Source organism: Balaenoptera ricei, chromosome 3 (genome assembly GCF_028023285.1).
Source record: "Balaenoptera ricei isolate mBalRic1 chromosome 3, mBalRic1.hap2, whole genome shotgun sequence".
In the NCBI taxonomy this organism is placed as follows: Eukaryota; Metazoa; Chordata; class Mammalia; order Artiodactyla; family Balaenopteridae; genus Balaenoptera; species Balaenoptera ricei.
In genome coordinates this window covers 48,485,482-48,504,118 of record NC_082641.1, presented here as the reverse complement: position 1 = coordinate 48,504,118, position 18,637 = coordinate 48,485,482, and the positions used below count along the sequence as shown (strand labels likewise).

At 38.4% G+C, this 18,637-nt stretch overlaps 2 protein-coding genes and 1 long non-coding RNA gene across 7 annotated transcripts in view; 1 reads left to right on the top strand and 2 right to left on the bottom strand.

Moving 5' to 3' along the window:
- LOC132362260 (uncharacterized) overlaps window positions 1–9,641 on the bottom strand; it is a 151,913-nt gene extending 142,272 nt beyond the window's left edge. The window contains exon 1 of the long non-coding RNA XR_009502320.1: window positions 9,221–9,641. This is a non-coding gene — a long non-coding RNA (uncharacterized LOC132362260). The remainder of the gene's footprint in view (window positions 1–9,220) is intronic.
- Window positions 9,627–13,654, top strand: SMIM15 (small integral membrane protein 15). 4 transcript variants are annotated; one of them, XM_059916440.1, is made up of 3 exons: window positions 9,627–9,718; window positions 11,026–11,155; window positions 12,074–13,654. In XM_059916440.1, the coding sequence occupies exon 3, from the start codon at window positions 12,086–12,088 to the stop codon at window positions 12,308–12,310; it is 225 nt and encodes a 74-aa protein (XP_059772423.1). In that variant the 5' UTR covers window positions 9,627–9,718; window positions 11,026–11,155; window positions 12,074–12,085; the 3' UTR covers window positions 12,311–13,654. The 4 variants fall into 4 exon arrangements, with proteins under 4 accessions (XP_059772423.1, XP_059772421.1, XP_059772424.1 ...); XM_059916438.1 differs by lacking the exon at window positions 9,627–9,718 and adding an exon at window positions 9,725–9,849; XM_059916441.1 differs by lacking the exon at window positions 9,627–9,718 and adding an exon at window positions 9,859–10,097.
- Window positions 13,655–15,943: 2,289 nt separating this feature from the next.
- NDUFAF2 (NADH:ubiquinone oxidoreductase complex assembly factor 2) overlaps window positions 15,944–18,637 on the bottom strand; it is a 182,222-nt gene continuing 179,528 nt past the window's right edge. For both annotated transcript variants that reach the window (XM_059916436.1, XM_059916437.1), the window contains one exon: window positions 15,944–18,556. In XM_059916436.1, the coding sequence (XP_059772419.1) occupies window positions 18,305–18,556 (252 nt within the window). In that variant the 3' untranslated portion in view covers window positions 15,944–18,304. The remainder of the gene's footprint in view (window positions 18,557–18,637) is intronic.

Below are 18,637 nucleotides of genomic sequence, written 5' to 3'. Positions count from 1 at the left end.
GGTGAATGGTGTATCCTCTGGGCACATCCATGGAGCATAATCCTCTGATGGGTCTTCTGTTCTGGCATGCCCACTTTGCTCAGCCTCTTTATTCCTTCCTCTATAGTCTGCCAGTACTATTCAGACATTTTCACTTTGCTGAGAACTGGCTGTTTTTTCTAAAAGCCATCCCATTAGCAAGTTTCCCCTGAACACTAGGGTCTGACTTAGTCTGTGCTACTGTAACAGAAGACCACAGACTGAGTGGCTTAAACAACAAACTTTTATTTCTCACAGTTCTGAAGGCCGGGAAGTCCAACACGGAGGTGCTTGCAGATTTGGTGTCTGGTGAGAGCCCATTTCCTGGTTCGTAAACAGCTGTCTCTTTGCTGTGTCTTCACGTGACAGAAGGGACAGGCTAGCTCTCTGGGGCCTCTTACCTCCAAATCACATTGGGGATTAGGTTTAAACATATGAATTTTGGGGAGACACATTCAGTCTATAGCAGAATTCTTGCCAGGGTGTTAAATTCCCCATACATGAGAAAGTGCGCCCAAGTCAATGAATTCTTATTCATTTAATCTCATATTCTCGCCCCTTTGAAAAAACACCTTTAAAATCCAATCCCTGGAGTCCTTTCCTGGTTCCTGCCAGTAATGTCAATTAAACCATGCAATTTTTTAGGAGAATAGTCTCTTTCCTTCCTTATCAGGCCCAGCATGTCCCAGCTGGGTTATGCTGGGATTTACCAGTGACTGGATTTGTTATTGGTTAATTAATTATTGGCTTGACAGCCGGGAAAGAAAGAGGAGGGCAGTGTTGGGGAGGAGGGCTACTGCCTTGGGGGCAAGGGGCTTCTCCAGCATCTTCCAGCACAGCAAATACACTAGTTCTCACTAGAGAAAGGCTACTACCACTGCACGCCCTGAGAGTCCAGAAGGAGTCATGGGGCATCCATTGGATGACCCCATCTCATGTTTAGGATCCCAGGTTTCCCCACCTTCATGTTAACAGACCCACCTTGGCAAAACATTCAATGCTCAAATGTCTTTGGAGCTCTCTGACACCAACAATTAGCTGGCTCTTCAGCTTGTAGTTCAACCAAGTCTTGTCTTTCAATTCCAGGTGATAAAGCCCTCTCCATAAGCTACCACAGAGGCTCTACAGCTCTCACACTTAGCTGTTAACTGCTTGTTAACAGCTCTGTTTCTCATTTTCCTTCAGCAGTGCTCCAATACAACTTAGCAGTAATCAGCCAACTCTACTTTCTTTGTAGGTATTATTTCTCCCATATTTTTCAAATACCTGCATAATCACACCTACCACAGTTCCCCTCCACTAGGACATTGTCTCAAGTCAACACTGGTGAAACCTTAACAATTTATCTGCAACTTTATGCCAGGGGTGGTGAGTGCCCCATCTACCCACCAGGGTGGCATCTTCTGGCCAGGTAATGAACCTGTTCTGAATCCCAATTTTACCATCCCAGAGGCCAAGATGGGATTAAATGTGTAAGATTTTTATTAGAGGAAATATCTGTGAGAGAAAATGGGGAAGGAGCTGGGCAAGACTGGGTAAATTGTCACACCATGATGCAAGTCTGACCCCAAGTGAAAGACAGAGGGGAGGAAGACTGGGTAGAAGTGTCCTAGACTGCAGTGTAGCCTATGGGAGGCTTGGCAAGACAATGGAGGAGTCCCTGACCCCTCAATGGCCATGAGAGGAGTCTTCTGTCTCCCAGAAGCAGGGCTTAGTATCTCTACTACGCTCAGTCACGGAGCTATGAGAGAAGCAAAGAGTTAGCACAAACATAGTGATGGATTTCTGAGCACAGCAGCTGGGGCCCTTGGACAATTAAGCTCCTTATAGTGGGAGTCTGTGAGGTGCATTCTCATAGCCATCTCTTCATCCTAGCAAGAGGCAGAGCTGGGATTCAAACCAGGTAGTTTGGTTCCAGTCTATATGTCAACCACTGCAGTAAGAAGACATCTCTTAGAGCTGTAGAGGTCTGAAATAAATGGTCCTCTATCATGTCGAAAATATACACAGCAGGTTGGACCAAACTGGTAGGAATCATTACACTCCTCTAAGGAGTTTGTACTTCATTCTACAGACAGTAAGGAGGGGAGAGGGGCACATCACAGATTACTGTATATGAATATATTCCATATGCATTGCATACACACATGAATAATTTATAGACCCATATGTAGCTTTAGTTTCTTGTGGTATAAAAGGGTTTAGCAGACTTGAAAACAACTGCAACAAACAGTGATTCCTGGACTGCATATATGGTAAGATGGTCAGAAAGTGCTGACAAAGCATTCACATCTTGTAGGAAATAAAAACTTGAAAAAAAAAATGGACTCAGACAAATTCATTTTCACTATTTACAATCATTATCACTTTTTATAAAATCTTACTGCGGTAAAAGGGATCAAAGATTCATTTAATTTTTTACTATTTTATTACTAGTATTGAGAATTATCTTCTACCATTTTTATGCAGAGACACTCTTTCCACTTATGCTGTGTGTCAAATAGCCATAAATAACCACTATTTATAACATAATTCCCTGGGAATCTGTGTAAGCTCCCAACAATCAATTTACAAATGAATTCTATAGAATTCAACCTCTTATAAAAAAGGAGGCTACATGTTTATTAAATAGTTAGTATTGCAAAAAACAGGTATTATTAATTCTACTTTATGGACACAGGAACCTAGGCACAAAAATATTAAATGATTTCTTTGGTCCACACAACATGATCAAATATGAACCTAGAACAAGAGATTAAGTCAGATTCTTATACACCTATACTCATTAATAATACAAGTCTACAACTGCAGTTAAGTCCTACAATAGAATATTGAAACTTAGAGATGAAAAGAATCTCAGGAGGACATTGGTCCAACTTTCTGTATGAAGGCAGGTATTATTATTATCTTCTTATTACAGAGAACAGAAAATTAGTTGATCAAGGTCAATTCTAAAAATTAAGAAAAACTCCAAATTCAAAGCCTCTAGAAACTCATCATATGCACCACTATTATTTATTACATTTCAAGGGGACATATGTGAATCAGAAAGGAGTTTTTGGATTTCAGACTGTTTCACTTCCTGACTTAAAAGTGTAAAAACATAAACTGTGAACTCAGCAAAAGCAATTTATGAATTTGGGACTACGATATGTGTCTAAATGATGGTTTAGGGAACTATATTTATAGCCTGGCACCAGTAAATTTTTGTTCACTTCTAAATCTAGATTCCAAATATACACATTATACTCTGAGGGCTATTAAAGGCACAAGATAGCTTTCAGAATTAGACTTTGGGATGCAGTTCCACACAATGATTTCCTATGTTCCCTAGTTCTGAATGATATGATTATAGTACAATATTTTAAAATAAACATAAAAGTTAGAAGCAGTGGAAAAATTTTACTAGCAAATAACTACTTGTTACATATCAAACATTTTTGTAATGTTCTGGGTTTCAAACGCTTAATCTACAGGCATAGTATACTGTGCCTTATTTCACCAGGGACTGGAGGAATCTTACTACATGAACATATAAAATAATGACAGGTACAGATTATCTGTCCTAGGAAAAATATATTCAAAAAGAAATGCAAGTATGCAAGTCAGGATGGATGTTAAACATGAATTTCAAATTTGGCTCTTGAGCTTCCGGTCAAATCAAAGAGAGGCAAAATTCTTCCTATGAAAAAGTGGCTTCCAAAACTTTTTTTTAAGAATATCATTCTAAAATATCTTATATGGGACTTTATATAAAGGGCACTGTATGACACAGAGGACAACATACCTGACAATATCATACAGCAAATATGGTTATGTCTGATATGGTTACTTCAAGTAGCTTGCTTAGGTGAGGGTGGAATGTATAAAATTAAAATGTTACTCAGCAAAGGTGATGGTGCTAGGGGCTGCTTTTGCAATACACGTTGTTTTGACACTGAAGGATTCTTTTTATTTATTTATTTATTAACATCTTTATTGGAATATAATTGCTTTACAATGGTGTATTAGTTTCTGCTTTATAACAAAGTGAATCAGCTATATACACTGAAGGATTCTTATACATGGATTAGTTTTCTCAACTGGACAGCAACTCCTATTTAATGGCCAGGAGACTCTAGCACAGAAATTAAAGGTGACTTGACATGGCTAATATTATTACATCATTCAGGGATAAGCCTAATATTTGAACTTCTAGATTCAGCAGGAAAGCTTACTGTCTCTCACTTTAACAGGACTGCAACCCAAGGCTTCAGAAGAATTTACTGGAAACTTTACCCTTCCAAAAGGGTGCCCTCTAATTACAGGGAATTAGTTTGCTGCATATGTATGTATAGTACATTCTGGAGATACAGAACTGTAAATAGTTTCAGTGTTAAAAAAGCAGAAACCCCCAGTTTTTAGTATTACGTGAAAAGACTTCTATAAACTACCCAAAGCAGCAATACATATCACTCAAACACACTGAAATGTTTCTTAAACGTGCAGAAAAGGCCACAGGCAGCAAGGAATAATCAACAGGAGAAGCATCTGCTATCTAATCTTTCTTTTGCAATCTGCATTGGGAATCATAAAGCTGGGAAATATCTAGAGAGGGCATCTAGCCTGCATATACACACCATTTTCAAAGATCTCTATTTAGATCTCTAGTCTAGCTTGTTCTTATCTTAAATCTTAGCACCTACAGTCTAGGACTAATTCCTTTTATCTTATCAATGAAGATGATGAATCACTATGTTCCTTTAACATACTTTTATATACTTGGAAAGCCTTAAGCAACTAGTTTTCTTTCATGAACAAAATAACCACAATTATTTTTATCTTTCCCTAACATCTTATTTACTAATCTTTAGACCTATTCTTACTGGGGCAACCCATATTACTTTCAAAACATACAATAAGGGCTTCCCTGGTGGCGCAGTGGTTGAGAATCTGTCTGCCAATGCAGGCGACACGGGTTCGAGCCCTGGTCTGGGATGATCCCATGTGCCGCGGAGCAGCTGGGCCCATGAGCCACAACTACTGAGCCTGCGCGTCTGGAGCCTGTGCTCCGCGACAAGAGAGGGCGCGATAGTGAGAGGCCCGCGCACCGCGATGAGGAGTGGCCCCCGCTTGCCGCAACCTGAGAAAGCCCTCGCGCAGAAACGAAGACCCAACGCAGCCAAAAATAAATAAATAAAAATATTAAAAAAAAAAAACATACAATAACAGTTTGGTACTTTAACACGAGCTTTACAAGTTCCCAGGATTTAGATTATATCATGATTCATTAAAACACTAACAGTTTTATTTGTAAGTGGCAATGTTGTATCTTGGAATCAATTATTCAAAACAATATTCTTTCTAGGTACTGTGGTAACTGATCTCATATAGCTTACATTCTAGTGGGAAAAAATAAACAATAAACCAATAAACAATAAACAAATAAACAAGATGTCGGACTGAAATGTTGTGAGAAAAATAAAATAGGGGTAGAGAGGGCTTTTGTGAGGAGGTATCATCTGATTTGAAACCTCTAGGAAGGTAACAGCCCTGCAAAGATAATGTTCCAAGCAATTTTTGGCTAAGGTAGGTTTAACTAATTATTCTGATATACACATACACACACACACACACACACACATACATATATATATATGTATGTGTATCTCCTTCTGGATTATATGACCTTTCACTGCTCCCTACTGAATCTTCTTGTTCTTATTTTGAAGACAAATTCTATCTTTTAAAAGCTTTTCATTACCTTCTTAACTGGTATATCCCATAAAGCTTAAGAAGCATGCCTTCTAATTTAGACAAGTATTTCATAATAATATTAGCCAATTATTTAGTTTAGGATGTGCTTTTGCCAAATTACATTTAACAATGGGTGAAAAATAACAATATTTGAAAAAAAAAAAAAAGTCTTCATGTTACTGGATAGGCCTAAATGAATTTTCCAGAAAATAATACTTTGGTGATGCTTTCTTTGCAGGCAAAATAGGCTGAAAGCAAACTGGCAGAGTATGACCCATTCAGATGAAGCTGAAGGGAGGGTGGAAGGTTGAGTGAATCACTGATGGGTTGGTCTAATAGCAGTGAAAGGGCCCAAAAGAGAAGTAGAGATTGATAGATAGGTCGTGTATGTGGGATGAAGAAGCAAATCAACTGGCAAGGTTGGAGAAAACCTTCTACACCACACTAACTCTTTGAGACATGCTGCCACCACCTGGGCAACAGACAATTTTTAAGTATGGGAAGATTTTAGTTGTGATTATTAGTTAAAATTAACAATTGCAGAATTAAAAAATTACTTTCATTTTATGAAATCAGCATTTTCGTCTAGTCTTTGACATTAAAAAACAAGCAGGGATTTTTGGGGCCAGATCTGTTTAGAATTCTGCCCTACTTTTTAACTCTCTGGTTCCTTATCTGTAAAACAGGTATAAGAATACCATCCTACAGAGTTGTTTGGTCTAAGGATTAGTGATAACAGATGCGAAGCATCTAGCCTAGTACCTGCTACACAGTAGGTATTCAATAAATAGCCTTTAAAAATTATTATTCCGCAGTATGATCTTCCAAATATCACTAAAACCCGACTATCACTTTTTAAATTACATAAATGTACCTATTAAGAAATGTATCTGCATTGTGTTTTAATGGTAGGAAAAACTCACAAATAACGTAGGGGAGAAACCAATTCTATCAAAATAAGTCAAATATGTGAAATGTTACTGCAGGAAATAAGCACAAATTGTTCAGCAGGTAAGAAAGCTCTTAAAATCTTTAGTTAAGTCTAGATTATTATAAAAGAATCTTATTCAGGCTTTACTCATTCACAATTTTGACATGAGTCAGGGTGAAATGTAACTTTGTACCATTCAAGAGAAAAAAGACTTTTAAACTAATGAAAGACTAGGACTTCCTTTCTTTAAGAGGAAAAAAGCTTAGAAATTTGTAAGGCTCCATTTTTTTAAAAATTCTATTTCATTTTTTAATACAGCAGGTTCTTATTATCTATTTTATACATATTAGTGCATATATGTCAATCCCAATCTCCCAATTCATCCCACCCCCACCCCCCACCCCACCCCACCCTGCTTTCCCCCCATGGTGTCCATACAGTTGTTCTCTACATCTGTGTCTCTATTTCTGCCTTGCACACTGGTTCATCTGTACCATTTTTCTAGATTCCACATATATGCGTTAATATACAATATTTGTTTTTCTCCTTCTGACTTATTTCACTCTGTATGACAGACTCTGGGTCCATCCACCTCACTACAAATGACCCAATTTTGTTCCTTTTTATGGCTGAGTAATATTCCATTGTATATATGCACCACATCTTCTTTATCTATTCTTCTGTCCACGGGCATTAGGTTGCTCCCATGACCTGGCTATTGTAAACAGTGCTGCAATGAACATTGGGGAGTAAGGCTCCATTTTCGAAATATAACTGCAATAGAATAACTAGTGCGGATGGTGATGTGATATGCTACAAAGGAATTATTCTTATGCAAAGACAAACCCTCCTTAATTAATAGTGCAAGTTTCAGTTACTTCGGTTAAAGCTACACGAACGGTTAAGATTTTATTTCTTAAAAATAAATACAAGCAGACCTTATTTCCTTGTTATTCTAAGTTGATATTCTGAAAGACATTTGCGAGAGAATAAAAAAGCCAATTAAGGATCTTTCAAATAAAGACTAAGCCCTTAAGAAAACTGGCTACGATATTTCCACTAAATTCCTTATTCTGCTGCTGCTTATGAAGCCGAAGTCAGAAAAATGGCCAAATCCAGTCCAATCAACAGAATTTTTAAGCTGAAAGAATCCCAAAGATAACCTAATAGCTTTCCACATACAGAAGAGAAAACAGGCTCAGAGTGACTTATCAGAGTATCAGATCAGCAGAGACAAGGCCTGTGAATCTCAATTCCCAAGCTGAGACTCCTCTAGAAAGTATTCTGCACCATCTGAACCAATCTTGAGGCCACCTTTCATTAAGGGAATGCAGGTAGCAGTAGGGAGCTCAGCTGTCGCAACCGCTATGCTATTCCTGGGCTTGCAGCCTGCCCTGGAACTGGAAGCTAGATCAGTAATATTAGACAGTGAAAGCCTGATTTACACTAGAACCAAAGACCTACCGAGGCTTCCTTCTTCTGTGCCTTTTCTTCCGGCCCAAGACTCCTATGCATCTCACAAGGGATGCAGCACAGTGAGCTACAGGGGAGGGAGTAATGAGGAAAACTGTCTAACCGTGATTAAAACATACACATATTGGTCTCTGGAGTGAAGGCCGTTAAAATAAATTCTGACCCTCTCCTGGAGTTACTATTTGGGCAAGTTTACAAAACCACACAGAGCTGCCACCACCAAGTCAAGTTTTCAGTACACACAATCCAGTGACTGAGTCTTATTCTGGCTACTACAGGTACAGGCTAGGTCCAAGCGCACAAGCTTTGAAACCATCATCCAAGTTTTCAAACAAGAATGAGTAAGAAAACAACTGCTGCTAATACAACATACAAACATTAACATATGCCCAACAAACAGTATTTTAGATCATTAGCTTATTTGCCAAAAGCCTGTTCCCTGGTAAATAATAGTTACTGTTGTTATACCTAAACTAGTTATACATGTCACAACTTGCGCCTCAAAGAGAACATTCTATAGTGTTTCAAGAATAAAAACCTGCTTTATTTGGCACGCAACAGTGAAGAGATCTTGCAACATTTGAAGAGGTAGTCAAACAGAGCAGTTCAGTGCAAGAGACCACAAAATCTGATCACCAACCAAACCAGAGTTAATCTCTCAGTTCCTGTAGATTAGAAGACAATATTAACTCACTCTTTCTGCTTGTTGACTTTTGAATCCCTTTATTTGTGTATTGGAAGAACAAGTACCTCGGTGGGAACTCTACGCCCAGACAGTTTAATTATTTATCAAGTTTACTATGGGCAAGTATCGATCATGCTTTTGTGAAGAGTTAGGTGCTCAAATTAAAAACAAACAATAAAAACCCCTCTTCACACAGCATGGCTGCATTTTCCCTTAGTAACAAGGTTCGGTGGACCCACCACGGTCCAGCTGCTGCTTTGTCTCCTCGACGTGAGGCGTTAACTACTGTCCAACTCGAAGATGAGAGGGGTCAAAGGCTGGGGTGTGAACCAGAGGAACTCGCTAGAATCCTTCAAGGGTCGCCGTGTCACCCTCACCTTGACTCTGGGCGGTTTGTGGGAACCAATTCCTTTCTTGCCGCCGCTCTCTGGCTGGAGTTTCCCGGGGTCACGGACCTTACCCACCGGGGCCCTCCACCCACGGCCGGGCTCCTGCAGGGGAGCGGCTGTTCCCCGGCTGACTTCGGGGGCAAAGGTAGGGGGCCCTCCGTGCTTCCGGACCGGCTCCCGGAGGGCGGAGCCCACCCGAGCCTCAGGCAGGACGCCACCCAGACAGGAGGCGCGACGCTCGGGCTCCGAGCCAGCGACCAGCCGGGCACCGCCGTTCGCCCCGCGCGGCCTCACCTGCCGCTCCCCGGAAACCCGGGCGCCGCCCCGCCCTCCCCGCGTGCTCGAAGTCCGGGTCCCGGGCCCCACACAGCAATGGCGCAGCCGGAAACTGGCCCCTCGACTTCCTCAGGCCGGATCCAGGCAAGGGCCGGCCTGTGGGCGGGTCGGGAGAGCCGCGGCTTCCGTCTTCCTGCTTCCGGCTTGAAGGTTAGTTGGGCGTGGGGGGGGGGTCTGAGGACCCACCGTCTCGGGCGCGATGTAGGGGAGGCCGGTGGTGGTCGCAGCCGCAGTTTTGCCCCCGTGCCCAGCGGAGGCGGCCAGGGCGCCGACGGCCCGAGGTGTGACGGGGACGACCCTTGATTCCCGGGGGCCGCCCGTTGTGCGAGCCCCGCCGGGCCCGCGCTTGCCGAGGCGGAGGGTCTGGGGAGCGTGGCCCCAGGGGCGGGCGGCCGGGGGTGGTGAGGAAGGGTGAGCGAGGAAAACACAAGGAAGGAGGGAAAGTGCGGATGGCTGTGAGGTGCCATTAGCTGCAGCTTTAGGCGCCGCGCGGGTCCGGTCCGGAGATCAAGCGCGGCCGATCCTTCTCGTAAGGAAGAAAAGAAATATTCCTTAAAGTGTGGGAGGCGCGTGCGCTTGGGGTCCGAAATTGAGGTGCATGGGAGGTGTGTGTCCTGTGGACGGTAACTCCTTTCTCTGTGTTAATGGCTAAAACGCGGCCATAACCGGGTCCTTCACTTCCGCTTTACTCTTTATTGCAAAGTTCTTTTGCTCATCTCTCAATCTTGCATTAGTTAATTCATTACTGGGCTGGAGAAGCTGAAGAAACAGATGGATATCTGTAGAGCCTAGGCTCGACTGTGTGGGTGGGAGCCTACGAATGGGGGGGGAGGCTAGGATATTTAACGATATCTTAGGCACTTTAATGTGTCTTCAGTTGAAAATATGAAGTTGTGATAGGATATAATTAAAACCAGTCATGGTAGTTTTATGTAGGTGATGGGATTGTGGGTGATATATATTTTGTTTTGCTTATCTCTGGGTTTTCTATAAGGAACACAAGCTGTATAATAGGGAGACAAAAAAAAAAAACCTTTTAAGAGTAAAGCGGTGTTTGATTTTGCGATTGTATACCTAACCCTATAAACAAATAATTGACTTTTTTAGTATAAAAAGTTCAAGATCTGGGAATGGATATGCTGTAACATATCAGTGAGCTAACTTATATGTTAGTGAACTTCGTAAATAATTTTATTGTTGAAGTAAGTCATTTAGTAAAATATTTGATCTCCAGTAACTAGGATTTTCTTACAGGGCATTTACCATTGTGTAATTATTTCTTTCTTAAAATTAGAAAGCAATAGATATTAAATGTATTTAATGTGCCAGGCGATTTTACATGTCATTTATAGGTTGCATATAGAGAATTTAGAAATTTTCCATTTAAAATTGTATTATAATTCCTTAAAGTTGACTTTTAACGTTTTTCTTTTATCTATTCTTTTCAACCCAACCAGTATATAGAATTTAAGCATTCTCTCAGAAGTGTATGGTAGAGCTAAAGAAGACAACCAACCAAGGGTCATCTGAAATTGTGATTGGCAAATAATCCCAGGACAAAGTTAGAGATCACTACTCAAGCATAAGGTAGATGATTTTTTAAATCCCAGCTGAAATTTTAAGTGACTGTATATACACCCATTCCTACCCAGGTATTCTAATTCTCCACTTTGAATAGAGATCGACACAAACATGAAGGTTGAAAAGCCTCTGGGGCAAAATAGAAAATGTCACTCAAATCCACAACATCCTCATTTGCCAGATGGCCCTCCCTTACCAACTCAAAATGGAACAAAATGCATGGCACCTATAATGGTTAATTTTCTCATCTATTAAAGTCGTTCTCATTTACTAAATTATGTCCTCAAATAGGAGTCCTCAAAAGCTGAAAGAGGGCATAAAATAGCATGTCACCTTTTGCTTATATCTCTTTGCATATGAATGGATATTATGGTTCCCTTACCCCCTCGTTTCATTCCTGGAAACAGGCATCCATTACCTCCCTTTCTCCAGGCATTTCACATATTCTGTAGCTTTCAAATAGCAAATTTGATGATTGTACTCTTGTTAATTAGCACTTAATAGTACTAAGGCTATGTAAAAAAATGACATATGGGATTCAGCTGTTTCCTGGAATGAGCACATAAAACTCAAAATTCTTTTAAAACTCTGCTGCTAAATAAAGTTTGTCTTGAATATAGGAGGCATATGAGAATGCCTAGTCCTTATGACAGATTACACATGGTTTTTCCTTTTATCTTCTATACCTTCACATCTTTTAAGTGTCACTCTTCTGGTTGTCCTAGGTGAATTATTTTTTCTTACTAGAAGTATTAGTCCTTATTAAAATAGTACTAATTAGTAGTTTTTAAAAACAACAAACCAAACTACTGAGTGATAATGGAATTCTGAGTTAACTGATTTTGGGGGTACCTTTTTCAAAATTTGATTAACCACATAGTCTTTTCTCTTGTTGTCTCTCCCCCCACCCCCTGCTTTCCTAAGGCCTCTACAAAGATGTTTGATATAAAGGCTTGGGCTGAGTATGTTGTGGAATGGGCTGCAAAGGACCCATATGGCTTCCTTACAACAGTTATTCTGGCCCTAACTCCATTGTTTCTAGCAAGTGCTGTACTGTCTTGGAAATTGGCCAAGATGATCGAGGCCAGGGAAAAGGAGCAAAAGAAGAAACAAAAACGTCAAGAAAATATTGCAAAAGCTAAACGACTAAAAAAGGATTGAAGGAATGAACAGGCTCTGCAACCAGAGGAAAATCGTCTGGAAAATTATGCAGCTTTGGAAGGACCCATTAAGGTTTCTTTTCAGATCTTATGACAGTATTATTTAGTAAACGAAGTCTGAGCATGTGGAAGAATCATGTTAGTTCTCACCTGTACTATAGCAACTTTTAGGCTTCGGTGTAGAAGTCTGTTGACAGTTACTGTTAAATTGGCATTTATTATGCTACAGATTTTTTATAACTGACTTAGTCATTTGCCTTTTTGCAGCGTATGTACTAAAGTGAAAACATCCTGTGGAGAAAAATGGCTTTAGATTATGGACTCTATTCAAATAATGGCTTAAAATGGGGTCCTGTTCTGGACAAAGGAGATTAAGAATGTAAAAATCAGAATTGTCCTGAGGTGAAAAGCATGCTTTGGCTTAAAAGAGATACAGTGTACTAATCACATCTTTTATCATTATTACTTATTTCTTGAAATAGAATCATTTCTGGCTTCCTCAAAGCAAAGTATTATTATTCAACGAGTACTTCTATTTTCTGTATTTTTCTCATTTTAGCTTTTGAGATACTGGTAATTACCAGACATTCTGCATTTTTAAAAATCTAATTTTATAAAGAATTCTCTTATTATCTTGACTATGTAGAATACCACTTACTGGATATAAAAATTTTTGTACTTATGAACACTGCCATTTTCTTAGAGGTGACTTGAGTAGAGGAACACTATGATTTAAAGCTTGGAGTAAAAATGCCAAACCTTGTAGTACCTTGGAACCAGTTAATTCTCACTTGTGCTATAAGTAGAAATGTGAAGTAGTTACAATGTCTTATAAAATAATTTGCTGATTATATAATACCACTTTTGTTTTTCATTCCATTCTTTTAATTCATGTGGTAGTGATGTCCTTTACTTTTTTGATCAAACAGATTCATGGTGAAAATTAAAATTCAAATTTCTTTTAAGGAACTTTTAAAGAGTAACAGTTAAGTCATATTTCATAAATGGTAAAGAAAGGCTTAACAGTTGGAAAAATTTTGTTTAGCATAGTATTAGTTGGGTGAAAAAGGTGTAAATCATGTCAAAATTAGAATGTGTTATAGTTAGAAATAAAGGGCTGAAGGATATTTCCTTCAGTTAAGTAGTATAACTGGAACTTTTTACTCTTTAACATGGCTTTTATAAATGCATGGTTAATAATTTTATTTGTTGTCAGTAATTAATAGCTTATTAATGTTTTCCTCACCCCTGATAATGAATCTTAAATTACAAAAAAATTGTCTAAAAGCTTTAACTTAAAAAAATGAAACTAGATATTGAAATAAATTTGATATGTTTTTATAAAGAGGTCCTGGGCTTTGGTTTTTTTTGTGGGGGGAGGAGTAATAATTCAAGTTAAATATGTTACAGAAGTTAGACTTTTCAGAGGGTTACAAATTTCATTTATAGATAAGCATGCAGTTGACTCCTGAACACCACCCTGGGCTTTGTTTTTTTTTTGTGGGGGTTAGGAGCATGAGTCCTCCCTTGCAGTCGAAAATTCCTGTATAATTTATAGTGGGCCCTCCCTATACGTTGTTCCTTCCTATATGCAGGTCCTCCATATATGCAGTTCCGAGGTCCCTCTGTACCCACAGTTCTTCATCCGTGGATTCAACCAACCCTGGATCATGTAGTATTGTAGTATTTACCACTAAAAACATCTGTGTGTAAGTGACCCCACACAGTTCGAACCCATGTTGTTCAAGGGTCAACTGTACTTAGAAAAGTTGAGAGCAGTGTTTCTCAAATATGAGAACCTAAGGACCTCCGAGAATGTTTATGGACTGGTTTGAACAATACTTGTTACTGTTGTTTTAGGTTGTCAGTTCCTACTTGGTGCCAGTGTGATCAACACATTGCAGCTCCAAGCACTGAAATAATTCAGTGTTTAATTACAAATTAGTTATTCAGGCGATCTAGGATATGCTTTTTATATTGTCATTGAAATTTAAACAAAACTTACAGTTATCCACTAAAGCTATGGTTTCATTGTTCATTGTGACAATTTAAAGGTATTTAACTAAAATAGGTTTTCTTATAGCCCCTGTTAGTCTTAATACAATTTTGTATTTGTTTGACATAGGCCATTTATTGTTTCTTCAGCTTTTCCCAAAATTTATGGAGCCTTTTTATACATTTGAGATCAACAAGGTTTTATAATATGTGTCTATATGTTTGTGTGTGTTGGGGGGTGGTGTCAATTAGACTATAGAGCTTCCTCAATTTAAAATGGATTACATCCTGATAAACCCACTGCAAGCTGAAAATAATTTACTGAATAATGTACTGAAAGTGAAAAACAGAATGGTTGTGTGGGTATCGGTTGTTTACTTGTGATTGCATGGCTGACTGAGAGCTGTGGCTCCCTGCCACTGCCCAGCATCACAAGTGTCCTACTGCACACTGCTAGCCTGAGAAAAGATTAAAACTCAAAGAACGTTTCTGTTGAATGTGAATGTGTATCGTAAAGTTGAAAAATTAAGTTGGGGACTGTGTATTATGAGGTTTGAGAGTCTTCAGAAAAATCAATCTTTTATTGTAACATACTGTTAACGGTTACAAGAATCCCATTTACTGTTACCCAGAATAATTCTTTTAAAAACTGCCTACCTATTATGTTGTTTCTGAAGTTCTTAGAACTAATATAATCAATTACCATTTTATGGCTGGTTTTGAAGGAAAAACAAACAAGCTGCCTATAACAAACATTTTACCACCAAAAAGTTTGTGCATCAGAATTTGATCCATAGTTTACCATGTGGTAAACTTCAGCATGGTGTTACTGTATCAGATGTGCAAGAGGATTTTAAACCTATTTCCTGAAATTACAGTGAGCAAACTGGAAGTAAGCTTCGGATGCTGCGAGCTAGAAACCCAATGTTGAGATCCACTATAACGAACAGCTCTTCACCCATCGTGAGGGGCACTTTATACTTCATCTGGTTTTAAGTTAGAGGAAGTCTGATACCTATTTAGGAATGATTGCTTTCAGGTTTGCAACTGATTATAGTATCACTCTGATTTACTTCATATCTGTAATATATAAGGACAAATTCTGTATTTCTCAAACATTAAAGGGGATTCCGTGTTCAAATACCAAAAGTTTGGGAAACACAAGATAAGACAATTCATTTCTGCATGATTTCTTGGAGTCTTTTAACCTTCTTTGACTATCATAGACTCTCTTTTCTTTTCCCCCGAAGAACACAAATAGTTTGAGAAAGCCTAGTCTAAATGAATTCAGGTTACATTTTAGATAGTGTGGTTAATGAGATAGCATTAAAAAAGTCAATATGATGGTATTGGGTCAAGGCTGATGAAATTAGGAAGTAAATGAGAGCCAGAAATCTGTTAGTAAAAATGGAATGCAAAAGGATAACATAATGGGGAAAAATTTATTTCCTCCATTTTTTAAAATTTTTAACTTCAGATATCCAAGGCATAGCTAATAGGCTAGATTTATACGGTTAAACCCAAAAGGCAACGCATGTATACCTGAGCAGTTTGTATAATAAGGCCTTTGGGGAAAAAAAATGCTATATGCATGTATAGCAGAGGCATAGGAAGTCAGGAAGGATTTATCTGAGAGTACTTAAGGTATGTATGACACTTTATTATTTTTTTAAATCAATTAATTTATTTTTGGCTGTGTTGGGTCTTTGTTGCTGTGCGTGGGCTCTCTAGTTTCGGTGAGCGGGGGCTACTCTTAGTTGCGGTGCGCGGGCTTCTTATTGTCGTGGCTTCTCTTGTTGCGGAGCACGGGCTCTAGGCTCGCAGGCTTCAGTAGGTGTGGCACGTGGGCTCAGTAGTTGTGGCACGCGGGCTCTAGGGCTCAGGCTCAGTAGTTGTGGTGCGTGGGCTTAGTTGCTCCGCAGCATGTGGGATCTTCCCGGACCAGGGCTCGAACCCGTGTCCCTTGCATTGGCAGGCAGATTTTTAACCACTGCGCCACCAGGGAAGCCCCACTTTAATTATTTTAAAATGAACATTTTAACTTTTGAAATTAAAAAAACTGCATGGGTTTTGGAGTCTGTCTTGAAAAGATGAAGAAAAACATTTTCATTAAAAAAAAAAACAACTTGTAAATTCCCCAAATATAACTATTTAAAATATGAAATATGGTGGACAAGTGAATATTTTATGTGAAACTTTGATTCTGCTTTACATGTGTCTGGCTTAAAAGCCACATATAAAAACAAGATTGTTTAGAAAGGCAATCTTAATTAGGCCAAGATTATAGTTCAGTTTTTAGGTAGGACTAAATGTTCTCAACTCTGTTCTGATACCACCTAACAGTGTAACCAGTCATCCTAAAAATGTTACTCTTGAGGAAAGGAGTGTGGATGGATTACTACAAAGTTTATTCCCACCTCTCAAAATCACTTTGAAAGTACATACTTTACTAATAATGGGTGGGCCAGTATCATCTTCTTATATAACGTAACTGTTGGCTAAGATTTTCTTTTATGTAAAACAGGTATTTTGAAATGAAAACCATAAAAATTAAAATTAACATAAATTCTGTCATACATTAAGATATTTATAAACAGCCTACACGACAAGCTTTTGTAAAATATGTATATAGAATACAGTTAATAAGCTGATGATAGGAATTTGGTAGTAGAAACATTCTATTCTAGCATGTTAGAATTTACAGTTTTTCCTGTAACCTGGGGTTCAAGAACATCTTACTTTACAGTCAATTATACAACAAATTTTATCTCTTTTTATATTGCCTAATAGCTAGTTCCTTTTTTGCCTCTTTGGTAAAATGTAATACTACTTTGTAATAATGTAAAGAGACAGAATGATTAACTTGATATTAACAGGGCTGCTGGAACGTTAATATTACCACCTAGGGGCTTTTTTTTGTCATTTCATAAGTATTATGGTGATTACATTTGATTACTTGTTTTAGTATAACATTTTATAAAGTTGTATTTTTCTGTAGTTTATTTCCTAAGCAATTAAAAATTTTACCTTCTAATATTAAGTAAAAATCTCAGTCCATATTTATTGAGTAGTTGCTACAATGTCAAACACTGTTAGAAGGCCTCTATATTAGAATTAGAACTCTGTTAGCAACAAAAACTTGGTTGTGCACTTCAGAAAATGTATGACACTTTTATATATAATCTGTTTTAATGTTGTCATCTGTCTATAATTTTCTCCAATATAGAAATCACTGTAATCTCCACTATCAGTGGAATCACGTTCTGAGAACTCTGCCCTATTTTCTATTTCTTCCAAGTAATTTTTAATCTCACAGAACTACGATTACCATTTCTCTGTTTACCATCTTTTCAAACTTTTGTGATAGATTGTCTACTTCCATTGGTCCTAATTCCTTCTTTAAAACTCCATCCTCAATCCCACCATAAAATAGCTTTTGTCCCATCTACTCATCAATATCATAGGGTTTTTTTCATTTATCAAATAAATTTTCTTGGCCTCCACGTGCTTTATCCTGGCCTCCACGTGTTTTATCCAAGTTCATGTTTTTGATTAGTCCTTTAGAATCTTACAGAGTGCCTCTACAGAAATAGCAGTCTTCTCCTTTTATATTTGATCAGTTAGGACAGTTCAATATTTACCCTTATCATTTTCTACCAAGATACACTTTGGGTGGTTTCTAAATGATCGTAAGGATCTAAAATGTACTGAGCATTTACAGCTACAAGATACTTCTCAAGGGAGCAACTCAAAGAGGAAAAAAAACTAAGCAAATTCATAAACAGAATGATGACTAAATCAAGTGAAGGATTTAAGTCTAAAAGAAGTTAGGTTTCTATAGTTCATAACCTCACACTTCTTATGCATAGTAAAAACAAGTTCTTAAGCTTACTGGAATAGAGAACTATTGTACAGTCAGAAAATACAAAGTAACTTTTTACTTTTACTTGTTAAAATAGTCACATACATATATAAATGAAATGATTTTACCACAGTGCATTCATTGATTGTGGCTCTTGCCATCTTGTGGCATCCAGGATCCTGGCTGAAAGGTTTTACCAGTGCTGGTGGGAGCCACCGAGGATTCTTCTTTTCCAAAGTCCGGAGCGGAGGCATGCCCTTTAATCTGAGTTTGAACTGGTGGAGCCAAGTGTTCCTTGTTGCTCTCTTCTCTGAGGAGTTTTTCTTTTTCGTAAAAGTCTTTGGTTTTCATTTTAATTTCTTCTTTATATTTTTCATTCTTCATTATTTCCTGCATGCATATATAAATGGAAGAAATCATTAAAGTCCTAGTTAGAAGAAAACTCAAACTACAGGTTTTATAAAAATAAAA

Coding starts and splice junctions, on each gene's coding strand:
- SMIM15 (XM_059916440.1), top strand. CDS start 12,086: ATGTTTGATATAAAGGCTTGGGCTGAGTATGTTGTGGAATGGGCTGCA.